The 13,582-nt window shown below is 45.3% G+C and overlaps 2 protein-coding genes across 5 annotated transcripts in view; both read right to left on the bottom strand.

Moving 5' to 3' along the window:
• The window catches only part of AGBL4 (AGBL carboxypeptidase 4), a 1,588,908-nt gene that overhangs the window by 215,483 nt on the left and 1,359,843 nt on the right, over positions 1-13,582 (bottom strand). The gene's annotated exons all lie outside the window — the stretch shown is intronic.
• Positions 1-13,582, bottom strand: part of BEND5 (BEN domain containing 5) — a 46,401-nt gene that overhangs the window by 29,187 nt on the left and 3,632 nt on the right. Inside the window, exons 2-3 of one of the 3 annotated variants that reach the window (XM_059137378.1) lie at positions 2,293-2,515; positions 1,894-2,027 (exon numbers count right to left, since the gene is read on the bottom strand). The exons of 1 other annotated variant lie outside the window; for it this stretch is intronic. In XM_059137378.1, the coding sequence (XP_058993361.1) occupies positions 1,894-1,998 (105 nt within the window). In that variant the 5' untranslated portion in view covers positions 1,999-2,027; positions 2,293-2,515. The remainder of the gene's footprint in view (positions 1-1,893; positions 2,028-2,292; positions 2,516-13,582) is intronic. One more of the 3 variants, XM_059137377.1, reaches the window with a different exon arrangement.

Raw genomic sequence — 13,582 nt, forward strand, 5'->3', positions numbered from 1 at the left:
TCTGCCTCCGGGGAGCATAGTCCACCATGCCCACCCTTACCAACTCCAGCCCCCACCCCACCCCCAGGGCCTAGGCCGTGACTTGCTCACAGGGGTGTTCCATGTTTATCGGTGGAGAATCTGTGAGAAATCGGGCCAGGCCAAACCATCCCAGGGGAGTCCACACTCAAATCTCTTCAACAACAGAAACATAAAAGGCAAAACACCCCAAGACAAAACAAAACACCCACCTCCCCCGCCCCCAGCACACAGAAACCAAAGGGCATTCCACCAGTAACATTTTCCTCAAGAATGCTTTCATTGGGAAGGACGCTAAGAACTCTAATCTGTTCTAATCGAGGGCAGGAGCCGTGTCTTATTTTCTCTGTTTCTCCACTGCCTACTCAGAACTGGCACTTGGCAGGGGCTTGATAAATGTTTACTTAACTGCAAAGTTCAAAGAATGCTGGAACTGCAAGTTCCTTCAGTTTAACTCCCTCATTTTCCAGGTGAGGACACTGAGGCTCCTAGAGGGGAAGGACCACGCTTGGGCTCACATGGAGAGCTTGCAGACAGAGCAGATCCAGAACCTAGAGCCCTGCTTCCAGTACGAGGCCGCCTCCCCCACATCTGCCAGCCTCTCCTCGGACTCTCGCCAAGATGAAGCTTAGCAAGACAGTGGATATACAGAGCATAGTTCATTGAGAAGAAAATTATCCAGTACTATCTAGGGGCTGGGGTTTCAGCTGCCTGAGGAAATTTCAGCTCAAGTAGACAAAGCTTCCATTGTGGGGGAGTGGGAGTTACAGGACCAACCGAATTCCTCACTCAGGGCAGGAGGGCCAGGCGCTCTCCCGACTGGGGCACTTCTGGGAGGCTGCAGACAACTAAGGACAGCGGATTCCAGACAAACTAACTGCATCAGGTCAAGCCTGCCTTAACCTCTCGATAAATTTCTGGGTGTTTAATGAAAAAACAAAACAAAACAAAACAAAAACAACATGGTGCTGAGATTGAGTTACATGACAAAAATCCTATCCTATAATTTTATCCATCGGGATAAGTTGCTGCTAGTTTAAATGAACTTATCTGCTAAAATTGTACTGATCACTTGAGATACTGTCTGCATCATTACACTGTGAGACCAGCAAGGGCAGTGACCACGTCTGCCTAGTCTCCTTGACCAGGGACAAGGCCAGGCCCACAGCACAGGTGCAATGAATGCATCACCTGAACCCAGATGCATATTTGGGACTGTGCCCTGGGGCTATCCTTGGCCTTGTGTCCAATATCAGACCACGGTCAATGAAGAAGGCAGCCTTCTTTCTCCTCCCTTCCTCTGGGGTACCCATTCTATAGGAAAAAAAAAGTCTGGTTTGTTGAACAAGATATTCAGTGGGTTTACAAGTGAAAGCTAGAGGAGACCAACTGGGAAGAACATCAAAGGAAATACAACTTCATGTAAAAGTTTTCTTTCAACCCAGGGTCCACAAACTCCTTTGTGTAATCCTGGCACATTCTGCTTCCTATCGAGTCTACCCTTAGCTGTTTGGGGCGATCTGATAGTGACTGGCTCTGAACTACTGCTCGAGAATGACTGTTTAATATTCCTGGAGCTCAGAGCTATAGTTCACAGAGGAAAGGGCACTGTTCCAAATACTCAGCAGTGATAATACTGCCTAGATGGGGCCGTTGAGCAGCGTGGTGGCACAGCATGACTCAGGGCTCCTGGAAAGCTGGCCAGCAAGGCAGATGCACACTGGTTGTCCCAAGACTCGCCCAACCTGAAAAAAATCCCCAGAAAACATTTCTATGGGGCAAAGAGGCCAGAGGGGAACTCTTTAGCTATCAAGACTCTGACAATGTCCCCATGAACTTCCAAAAAGGAAAAAAAAAAAGGAAAGATTTTGTTACCTTGATGTGTCTAAGCTGTAAATCTTCATCCCCATAATCTTTAACCTCCCCATCTTCTTCTACATGATTGAGAGAAAGTTTGGGGATTTTTATTTTCTTCTGCATCACACTGTTTTCAAGATCAGATTTGTCTTCTAAAATGCATATCAAGAGAACAAGGTTCATTATGAGTCAAAACGCTCAAAATACCCAAAACCTCAAGTGCAAGCAAATGATTGAGGCCAGACCAGTTAAAAAGGAAAAGCAAACAAACCCAAGACCTGTCCCACCTGCAAGAAGGCTCCTAAAAGCAGCAGTGCAGGTCAAGCTCTAGGGTCAAAGGCATACGCTGTAAGCACCACTGTACAAAGCACTGAAATCATGTCCAGTAATTTTGCTTAGGGGTTGCGTCAAGCATACCTTAAAGGGTAGCCTTTCATGGAATCTTGGAACTGGAATGGCCGTTAGATTGCTATTTGGTCTACACTAGCCTGTGGATCCCTCAACAATCAAGATCCTTCCAAGCCAAGTGAATTCTCAGGAAAATGTGGTGTTTTTCTGCCATCTCAGGTGCCAGTAAGCATGAAAGGGACGACGGCTCTTCTGGAGGCAGGGCCTCCCCACAGTCCCGACACAGGACAGGCTGAGGTCAAGACAGACAGAAGAAGAGTTAACAGGTAACATTTACTGCCTTTTTACTGGAATCAAATCACAGAACGACAGAGTTTGAGGGGCCCTGCTGACCAACTGGTCCAACTCTCTCATTTCACAGATGAGGGAACTCAAACCCAGAGGAAAGAAGGGGACTGCCCAAGGCAGGAATCTGAGGAAGAGCCAGGGGTCTGGCATCTCGCCCAGTGCTTACGTGTGATAACCATATACACCAATTTGAACTACGAACTGGAAGGTGCTATACAAATACAAAGGGATAGGACTTCTCACTTTCTCATTCTCTGAGCCCAACTTCAGACAATCTAAAAGAGAATTTTTTTTCCTCCTGCACAGATGTCAAAGTTTATCTCCCAGATCTGTCTTTCGCTGTAGATGTCAAAAGGGAAAATTCAAAGAGCAGAGTTCTAAAGGTAGAAACTTGAACCTGGAGCTGGCCCCTTGTGGTAAATAGGGTGGGGTCTTGTGTTCTGGGCTTGAACTGAGATTCTGGGAATTATTGTGTCTTTGATTCCTCAAAGGTTCCCACTGCTCTATCCCAAATGCACTTTCGAGCATGTTGCCCAATGCTGGATGTGGCACATGGCCAGGTAGCTGGTTAAACACAGTCTCTGAGGGTCTTTATGTGTGAGTGTGTGTGTGCATGCATATGTGTGTGTGTTAAACACTCTCTTACACTTCCCCCAAGCCAGGCTTCTCTCTTCACAACTTGTTAGTAAAGCTGAGAAGGCAGCTTATAAGCACACAACTATTCTAGAATCTAGTCAAATGCCACATCTTCCCAAACAGTCATAGGAAGGAAGCCTGTTGGTGCTGGAGAGAGCTCAGTGGGAACCTCAGCTCCTGTGTGGCAGGCCGAGGAGGAAAGCGTGAGGGCTCTCACGGAGCTCAGGTGTGTGCTCTGTAACGAAGCTGGGGGGACAGCAGCAATAATTCACCTAACTCACCACACAGTGCCAAGTACACACGAGGCTCTCAACGAACACAACATTAAGACTGACACTAGCAACATGCTCGGAATAATTTTTATTTCCTTAAACATATGGTAAATAAAGACACAATTTAAAAAAAATAATAAAGGAATGACTTAAGAAGAGTGTAGAGTGCAAGGGACCTGCCCAGGAAAAATGACTAGTCTTTGTTAACAACCCTCTCCTGGTCAGAGGTGAAAACGGCCTTTCCCACTAACTGGAGGAACAATCCTCAGGTTCTGTTTTTCACAAGAAAGGCCTGTTTTTGTTCTTTTTATGCCTATAAAACACAGCCAATGAGCTAGGCCTGAACAATAGCAGGGACTGTGATCTTTCCACAGAGCAGCAACTTTCTTCTCCTATAAATCATTGTAGACTCTACGTCAAAAAGCTGCTGAAATATAAAAACTAAAGAAAGTGCTTCAAATGAAGTTATCCCCAAACGGGGCAGCTGGGTGTTTTCACATATGAAAAAACAGATACAGAGGATGAGAAGGTGGTGTTAGGACTTCTGAATGTGTTGGGGCAAAGCTCCCGAGCAGTTGTCAGTTTGACAAATTCAAGGGCAAAGGTTTGAGATGTAGATGCCAAACTAGAAATGACAAGCTAGGCTCTGCCTCCCTGAGCTGAAACTGTTCAAGGTGGCTGGAGAGAGGCGATCATTCAAATGCACAAAATGAGCTAATATTTGCACTGAGAACAATCCTCAGATCATCTCCTTCAACACTTTCAAAATACAGGTGAGGAGACTGAGGCTCCAGATGGTGAAGTCCACTCATCCTTCCACTCAACGATGCAGGGGGCTGTAGGGAGCGCAGCACAGGCTGGGTGCTCATTCTGCAGAACTCACTAACTGCGCAAGGTCACAGAAGTTAGTGTCAAAACACGAAGAGTATGAGAACCCAGACCCGATAACCAGCATCTAGAGCATTTCTTCTTACGCCTCAGCATAACATTTACTGATAATTTATACTTACAGGTTCTAGCCTGGGCCCAGAACATGGAGCCTGAGCACCCAACTGTGGGGGCACAAGATAAAAACCAAGGAAAAAGATAAGCCAAGATCTCACCTGGTGAGTCTGCATAAGGGAGCAATAACTGCTATAGGATCTCAGGGCCAAGGGAGAACACTTTGGTCAGTGCAACCACGGCAGGCTTCTGAGAGGAGGTGGCATCTGAGCTAGACTCCTTACTGAGTGATCTTGGGTAAGTTACTTTACATCTCTGATCCTGCTTCCTCATCTGTGCCTCAATCACTCTGCCAGGATGCTGGGAAGATGACCACTTCTGTATCAAGTTCTATTAAGTACTTGATGGGAGTGAATGGTACGTGGGCAGTCAGTGCTCATCAAAGGACAGCCATATAAGGATGGTAAGGATCCAGATCACATCAAAGGGACAAAGACTAGAAACTTAAAAAGGAAGGCTGGGAAACTATTTAGACTGGAATGCTTATAAAACATGGTTCAGTTACAGGCAAAAAAAAGAGGTGAGGGAGGAAGTAAAGGTGACTGGGGCTTAGAGAATAAATGACCTTGAATGCCGAGGGAAGAGGAACTGAGGTCGGCAAATAGGTGTGGAAAAAACTACGAGTCAGACAAGTCCAAGTCCAGTCCTGCCATTTGGTGGGGCAAGAAGTCAGGCGAACTTGCAATATCAATGAGTGGCATTTTTCTTTTTCTGTAGAAATGGAGATAGAATGTACCTCAAGTGGGAATCAAATAGTGAGTAGATGTACCTTGAAAGCAACAGAGCCCTGTGTATATGGTGGATGGCAAAGCTCAGGAGAGCCTACTGCTGGCTCAGAGCCTGCTGTTGGCTTGCTTTTTTCAGGTGGAGACCTGCCTGCTGTCTGCCTGCAGTGCTCCACTCCCTACCTGACAGCAGGAGGCCCCGCCCCCACCAGCTAGCTATACCCAAGGCTCCATGCTCTCCCATGTAACTGGAATGTCCCCAATCTTTCCTGTCTGTTGACAAACTCCACTCAACCTCCATTTCTCTCCTCCTTCTTCCTCCAAGGCCTCCGTATGCATCGTACATACCTCTCTGTAGCCTCTTTTCTTACCACGTTGCAATCATCAGGTTTGAGGTCTACCTTCCCCACTGGATGGAGTGTGAGTAACCTCAGCACTGGGCCCATATCCTAGGCCTGGCCATACAATAGGGACTCATCCAACAAAAATGTTTAATGCAAGAATAATAAAAATGAGGCTACACCAATAGCATAAGAAAAGATGCTCACAATCACCAGTCATTAGGGAAAGGCAAATCAAAAACATAATGAGATACCACTTTGCAAGAAGATGGCCATAGTAAAAAAAAAAAGAAGGGACAGAGAAGAAATGCAACAAACGTTGGGAGGATGTAGAGAAACCGGAACCCTCATTCATTACTGGTGGGCATATAAAATGGGGAGCCGTTGACAATTCCTCAAAATGTTAAATATAAAATTATCATATGACCCAGCATTCCACTTCTAGGTATACATATAAGAGAGATGAAAACATATCTACAAAAACTTGTACATGAATGATCACAGGAACACTCTTCATGATAGGTAAAAGGTGGAAACAACTCAATTGCTTATCAGTTGATGAATGGATAAAAAAAATGTGGTCTAGCCATGCAATGGAATATTATGCAGCCATAAAAATAAATGAAGTGTGGCAGATGCTACAACATGATGATTGTCCATGATTGGACAGTGAAGATGGTTACAGAACACAGCGAATATACTAAGAACCACTGATTTGTACATATTTTAAAATGGTTAAAATAGTGAATTTTATGTTACTATACTTCAACTAAAAAACAGGTTACCACTTGAAGAATGTCTACTACCTATCAGGTTCCACCATAAGGCTCTTTGCTTATTACTACACTTCACAACAACCCTGCAATTACATAGTATTAGCCACAACTTTTTTCCCCACTAAAAAAGAAATGAGACTCAAAGGCCCCAAACCACCCAGATAGGAAGGTGCAGAGCCAGAATTTGATCTAGGTCTCTCTACCTCCTAAGCCCATGTTTATCCTCTCTAAAAAGAGGCCTGCAACATGGCAGAACCAGAATAAATGCTGAATGAATGAAGGATGGGTAAGGATGAAAACATCCAAATTCCCCAGTCCAGAGATCAAAGCAGAAGACCACTTTACTCCCACTCTCCTTCCAGATGCCTCTGTCCTCAGGAAGTCCCCAGAAAGCAGTGACCATCACCAGGCATAACAGAAACAGGTTGTAGCCGGGCCTTGGGGCTTGGATGAATTCCTTGAAAAGGTAGACTCAGCAGTACAGGAGGTTCTGAAATGACAAGAGTGAGTTCCAGAAAGGAGCAGAAGCAGATCGTCCCTCCAATCCTATGCCTCCTGATCTGGATACTTGGCTGGGGAGGATCTTGAGGCTCCTGAAAGCTAACTAGTTTTGGGTTCTGTGGTAACGCACATTAGTCTCCATCTTGACTGGTGCTCTAGGGATAAGGGCTCAAGACGACCCGGGGCCTCTGTTCATCCTTTACTTCAGGCAGTGCACATTCACTGGGCTCTGTTTTGAGTTGAACACAATACTAAGTGTCCCTTGTCTTTTGGACCCTTCCAACCCAGTATGTGCTAAGGACCCCAACCAGAATGCAAGGTTTGACTTCCTGAGAGAGGCTGGCTCATGTGGGGCAAACCCCCAGTCTCTAGGCCTTCCTGACCCTAATCCTGATTGAACGTGATACCTCACATCTACATCTAGTCCACAGAAGATTTACGAACAATCACTGTCATCATCCAATGGGAAAGAAATCGCTGGGACAGGGAGGTCCAAGATCTACTAAAAGCAGCACAGTCCTTTGAATGAGGTGGTCCTTGTTTGAAATTCTGGCTCTTACGCATACTAACTTTGGGAACTTGGGCAAGCTACTTAACCTGTCTGGGTCTCAGGTTCATTATCCATAACATGGAAATGATAAACTGTTTTCCAAAAGATGGTGTGTGTAAAACACCCAGCACAGAGCCTTGCTTGTCATAGGTGTTGAATGAAGAGCTGCTCTCAGTCTGTCCCTGTGGGTCCCGTGCTCGGTTTTTATCCCCCAGCAAAGAGAACCACTGCAGGTACCTGCCACAGATGGAGACGTGATAAGAGAGATGTTTGGGGAAGATTAATGTGGCACTGGCAAGCAAGACGGATGAGGTGTGAGGAGGAGACTGAACGCAGGGTGGCAAGAAGCTATAACTCTTGACTGGTCACATTAATGAAGGTGAACAGTGGTGTGGATCATCTAGGACAGCAAATAACTTCATGTAGCATTTTAATGTAGCTTTGGCGTGTGCTTCTGGCTTGGAATTCCAGGAAACCATGTAAGAAACTAGCAGTGGACTCAGATGGACAAGGAAAACTCTCTAGTCAACCTGCTTTTAAACTGTTCCAAGCTGAAGATTAAATAATCAGTTCTCCTATAAACAAATATGTAGCCTCTGAAGAGACAACCTTTACTGTTCTGACTTTCTAATTTTTAAGGTGAAAAAAAACCCACCAAGGATTTGGACATCAACTATTTCCTCCTCCTTTCCAGCTAATTGCATCCATCCATGCAACAAATACTGAGTAAGCACCTACTATGTGCCAGGGCCCACGCCAAATTCTTTACAGACATCTATACACTTAATCCCCATCATGGCTCCACTGAGGCAGAAATTGAGGCTCAAAGAAATGAGATGGCTTGCCAAAGACATCAAACTATTATATAGCAGAGATAGCATCTCAAATCAGGTCTGCATGACACTTGGGCCCTGTTCCTATCATGTAATCATCCTATAGGAAGAACAACAGAAAAATGACCAAGTTGCTAAAACTTCCTCAGCTGAACTAAAAGGCACATATAAAATGATGAGTGTGTCAATATAACTTCCAAAGTGCCTGCCTTTCTCCTAAGACCTTGCTTACACCCAAAAGAATGCCATGATAAATTCCCAAACTGAGATGAGCACTGTACCAGTATGAAGAGATGGCAGACTCCTGAACTACAAGCTTATCAAGTCCCCCAAGCTCTAAATAATCCCCAGAGTCCTGATTCAAAGTCATAAAATCTGGTAGAAGCTACTCTTCCGAAATATTGAAGAACCTGGTATCTGTTATTAACCTGAGAGAGAGAGAAACATTCCATTAATGGAGGCAGAGTAATAAGCAAATAGTGTTTTAGAAAATAGGCAAGTGGACAGAAAATGTGAAGTAAGTCCGTCTTCAAAAGTGAAAAAAGTCCTGAAGAGTCTGTAGTATACAGGAAAAATGAGAAAGGGATTGTCTTGACTCCCATTTTGCATAAAATCATGCTGGATCATGGAAAGGATCCAATAGCAGAGAGTTGAATGTGGTGTGGGTTTGTTAGCCAGGATGAAATTCTGAGAAGCTAAACATAAAATGTGTACAAAGGTTTGTCTTGTTTTAAAAATATCTACATGCAAGTTTGAAGTTTTTCATATGTACAAAAATCCTATAAAGTCTTATGATGTTTGCATTAAAAACAGACATGCCACCAAGAAGACATGCACGTTGTGTTCTCTAGCCTATGGTGTTTGTTTTTATAAAATCCAAGGCAGACAAAATTCTCAAGTTTCAAGGATTATATCCAGTCAAGACAACACAAAGAAGAGTGCCTAATGTGGTAGAGCAGAAAGAAATCAGGCAACACTGGTTCGAGGCCTGGCTCTGCAACTGCCTCTCTGGCTGTCAGCTCCTCTTCCTCTTGGTTTTCTTCTCCGTAAAACACAAGGACTAGATGAGAAGACCTTACGGTCCTTCAGCTCTATAACCATGGGCCAGTCATCCGGAATTCTAGGTCTCTTTCTCTTCTGTGCAGGGCAGAGTAAGAGTAGATGACCTAATCCCTCCAGGTGGGCACACTACCAGAAATGTCCTGACACCATTCAAAAAAGGAGGCGAAGAAACTGCTAACTGGGTTTCAGTAGGTATCCTCGCTCTCACTCCTGCTGCCTCACTGGCCTTGGCACAGGGCTGGGGCACGAACAAAACCAGGAACTTCATCCTGCTGGCTCATTTGCTGGGGTAAGAAATGGCCCCAGCACAGGGTCACAAAGGGGCAAAACATACAAAGGATCACTAGCCTTTCATGCTGAAGCCAAGCCCCAGGAGGATTTAAAACACACATGTTAAATTTTAAACTGGTCTGCTTCTTCCATGTGCTTGTTCCTCTAAAATCACTCCTTTCCACAAACGGTGGTACCCAAGCTATTCTCTTCCCAGGAACTCCTAGCTGCCACAGTCCTTAACAGCTGCCTCTATTGAGCAAATACCTACTATGTGCCAGACACTTTTCTGTATTCCCTAGCTAAGTAACACAGTGGGCAAGCAGCGAATTACCATCTCTACATCACACATGAGCACTGGAGACTGAGAGAGGTGAATTAATCTCACTTCACTTCTAAGTAGCAGAGTTACCACTGGAACCCAGACTGTCTGACTTCAGAGTCCATTTTCTTTCAGTTCTCTAATACTTCCGCCTTAACATTTAAGGAACTGACCTAGAGGTCACCTAACCAAATTCTCCCATAGGACAGGATTTCATTCCAGAATATTCTTGATGTGCTTACCACCTCCAGTGATCATGAGCTCATCATGATGCTGGAAGACCTTCCAATTGTTCATCTGCTCTCTCTGCTATTACCATGATGCTCCCACCAATCCCTATGAATTCCACTCTTTGTATCCAACTCTGCTTTCTGGACCCCAAAGAACAGGACTGATCCTTCCTCCACTGGGAGCAAAACTCAGACACTGAACACTACCAAAATATCATGCCATGCAAATCTTTTCTTCACTTCCGTATATATTTAGCTGCCCTATTCTATGTCTAACCAAAAGCTCAGAGGAAGAAGCAGTTGTATGTAGTTAAGAGAAACAAAAACAAGCCTAGATCTGGGATCCAAGGACCTCTCTCTTAGCTTGATTTTTCAAGACACCCATCTGCCCTGCTTATCACTCGATTCTCTCTCCATCCGTCTCTGTTCATTTCTTCCCAGTTACCTTTTTTGGGCTCTTCCTCTTCAGCTGTGCCCTTAAAAGCTGATGTTCTGAACAGTTCTGCCTTGTCTCATTCTTTACTCTGCACCCTCTCCTGCTGTGACCTCACCAGTCCTGTGGCCAATGACTTCCACACTGGGATCTTCAGCCCAGTTTCAGAGTGCTGTCCTGAACCTTGACCACGTGCCTGACTGCTCTCCAGGAGCGTCCCCCCAGCTGTCCCATGGGCCCCTAAGATTCAACCTGTCTCAAGCTAACCTCATCACCTCCTCTTCCAACCAACTGCTCTTCTAGTGCTCCCCATGGAGGGAGGAGAGGCCAGATCACCACATCATTCTCACCACAACCAGGCACTGGCCAAGTTCCATGGATCCTCCTTTCTTAGTCCATCTCAGACCCATCATGACCACTGCCACCTTACTTTAGGCGTCACGCTTCCTGAATGAACTGATCCACACTTCTCCGCAAGCCCTCAGCATGTGGGAAGACGCAGCCCATTGCCTGGCACCTATAGTTCCTGCTCAATAACTGTCTGAAGAGCCTGCTTCTCCCAGGTCAGATGAGTAGCCCTCTTCATGGGGATGCAGACAAAGTATACAGAGATTTCTAGCACTGAACCTGGAACCTGCTGAGTACTTCATAAATATTTAACAAATTAGTGCTAGAAAGCAAAAAACAATGCCCATTCCTCTGCATTTCCCTTCAGCATATGTCTGTCCACCTCGCAGAACTCAATACCCACAAAAATGAAATAAATCAGAGAAAACCTCTTCAGGGCATGTACACTCTTCTGGTAAGCATTTTAAAATGAAGAGTACACACATCTTTCTCTTGAAGGAGCTTATAACACAAAGCAGGTAGACAAAGTGGAAAGAAAACTCATCCTGGAGTCAAAGATCTAAACATGAACTCCACTTTTCTGGTGTGCTTTTATTTTATTTATTTATTTATTTATTTTTCTGGTGTGTTTTTAAAAACAAAAACTAGTGTGTTCTTGAATACCAGAACATTACACAAAAGAGTATGACCTCAGCTTGCCTGGGGCAATTTTTTCTTTCATCCTGTGAGCTAGAACTCTGAAGTACTCTGTAGCATGTCCCATTTCGTTGTAAGGAGTATGTGGTTCTTGCACAGCGAAATCACATCAGACTAAGCCTGCAATGGTTAACATTTCAGTGGAATCTGCAACAGATGACAGCAGGCAAGTTCCAATCTTTGCTCCAATGTGTATTAGCAGAACATGTCAAAACCTAAATTAAAAGTTTTCACTCGCTTTTTTAAAAAAAATAAATCCTTTTGTTGGCAGTCTCTCACTGATGACATGCAACAATCTTTGCATATGAAATCGGCTAGTCCCCTGCTTCGCTGCTAACTTTGTAGAAGTTCCAAAGCATTTCTGGAGCAAGTGATCTATTTGGACTGACAATGCCAAGCTGGGACCTGAGCCCTGAATGAGCTAAAATTACCAAAGCAAGAAGAACGTGGCTTTGGAAGCTATTTCCCCCAAGTGTGGGGTTTTTCTAGTCAAGGCAGTGATAAAGAATGTTGACTTTTTCCAGATGAACAACACTGAATGAAACCTCAAAATCCCACTGCAGGTTTCTGCTCTGAAAAACAAGTTGCTGCTACAGAGGTTCCTGTCCTTCCCAACTTCCGCTTCCTAAACATAATAAATACACCTGTCTTCCCAAAGTTCATGAGTTCGGCACGGGCTGGCTGGTGTGGACCATGTGCTGGGCACTGCAGATGCAGGACAAGGAAGGCAGGGCCCTGTCCTGGAGGAGATCACTGGCTGCTAAGGAAGATACGCACATTCATGACTAACTGAAGCAAAACACAAAATGCTAAGATCCATAAGCAAGGGATAAGCAGAGTAAAGGGAGAGCTCTGAGGAGAGAGTGTCCCCTCTGGGGGCAGAGGGTAGGGCAGGGAACACCCTTGAGGCTTGCGGGGTCGGGGGTGGGTGGGTGGGGCTTCCAGTATATTTTGTCCCCTCCTCTATCATAGCCCTCAGCTCGCTGGACCACAAACATGTCACATGTTAGCCTTCCCCACTGGAAGCCATGGGCACGGGCCCCATGTCAGACAATGATTAATCCATCTTGGTTGGTTCAAAAGAGTGCGTGCGGGTCTTTTCTCAAGAGGGAATGAAACACCACAGGTCTAGGGAAAGTGAGAACAGTGGGCGAAGCTGGAGAAGTAGTGTGGGGCGGGGGCCACTACAAATGCCAGGCGGAGAAGCTGACGTTTAATTTAGAGGCAACAGGGAGCTATAGAAGTTTCTAAGGAGAGAGGCGAATTAACCCAAGACTGTGTTTTAGAAGATTATTTGGACAGCAACTTAGAAAAGAGGCTGGAGACAGGGTGAGCGATTAGAGGGTCCTTGCACTGGTTTAGACAAATAAAAGCTGCTACAGGCCTGAATGCAGGCAGTGGGAGTGGAGCTGGAAAGGGAAGGCTTAAAGAAGAATCTGGACAGGGCACCTAGAATCGGCCCTTTCTCTGCCCCCACCTTTGCCCCTTCCCCACCAGTGCCTGGCTTCTACCTCTAGTTAGCACTCATGTCAAGTCCTAAGACTACATATTCCTTGAGGATAATGCCCATTTCTTCTTCATCAGTCTGCCCCTGACAAAAACCTGTATTCGGCAGGGCCTGAGAAGTGAACTCTGTGGCTCCAGGTCATGCTGTCATTCAGAGCCAGCACCTCCGATGTCCTGGTGCACTGGTGCCTTGGCTTACTACAGCATTGGGCCTGGCATACAGGAAGTAGTAAGGGGGTATTTGAGAACAAAAGGAATTTAGCACACCCAAATAATAATAACAGAGCACAGGTGCTTGGACAGAATGATGTGGTATTGTAAGACTCTGAGCCTAGAGAGCCAGTGTTTGTCCTGTAGAAACCACCAAATTCAATACCAAGAGCCCCAGTAGCAGGCCAAACTGCAGTTAGATAATGGCAAGCTCTCCGCATGTGTAGCTCTCATTTTCACAACCTGTGTGGCAAATAAAGGACAATGAGCAAGGAGAGACCAAAGGTCAACCAAGTCT

Source organism: Mustela lutreola, chromosome 10 (genome assembly GCF_030435805.1).
Source record: "Mustela lutreola isolate mMusLut2 chromosome 10, mMusLut2.pri, whole genome shotgun sequence".
In the NCBI taxonomy this organism is placed as follows: domain Eukaryota; kingdom Metazoa; phylum Chordata; class Mammalia; order Carnivora; family Mustelidae; genus Mustela; species Mustela lutreola.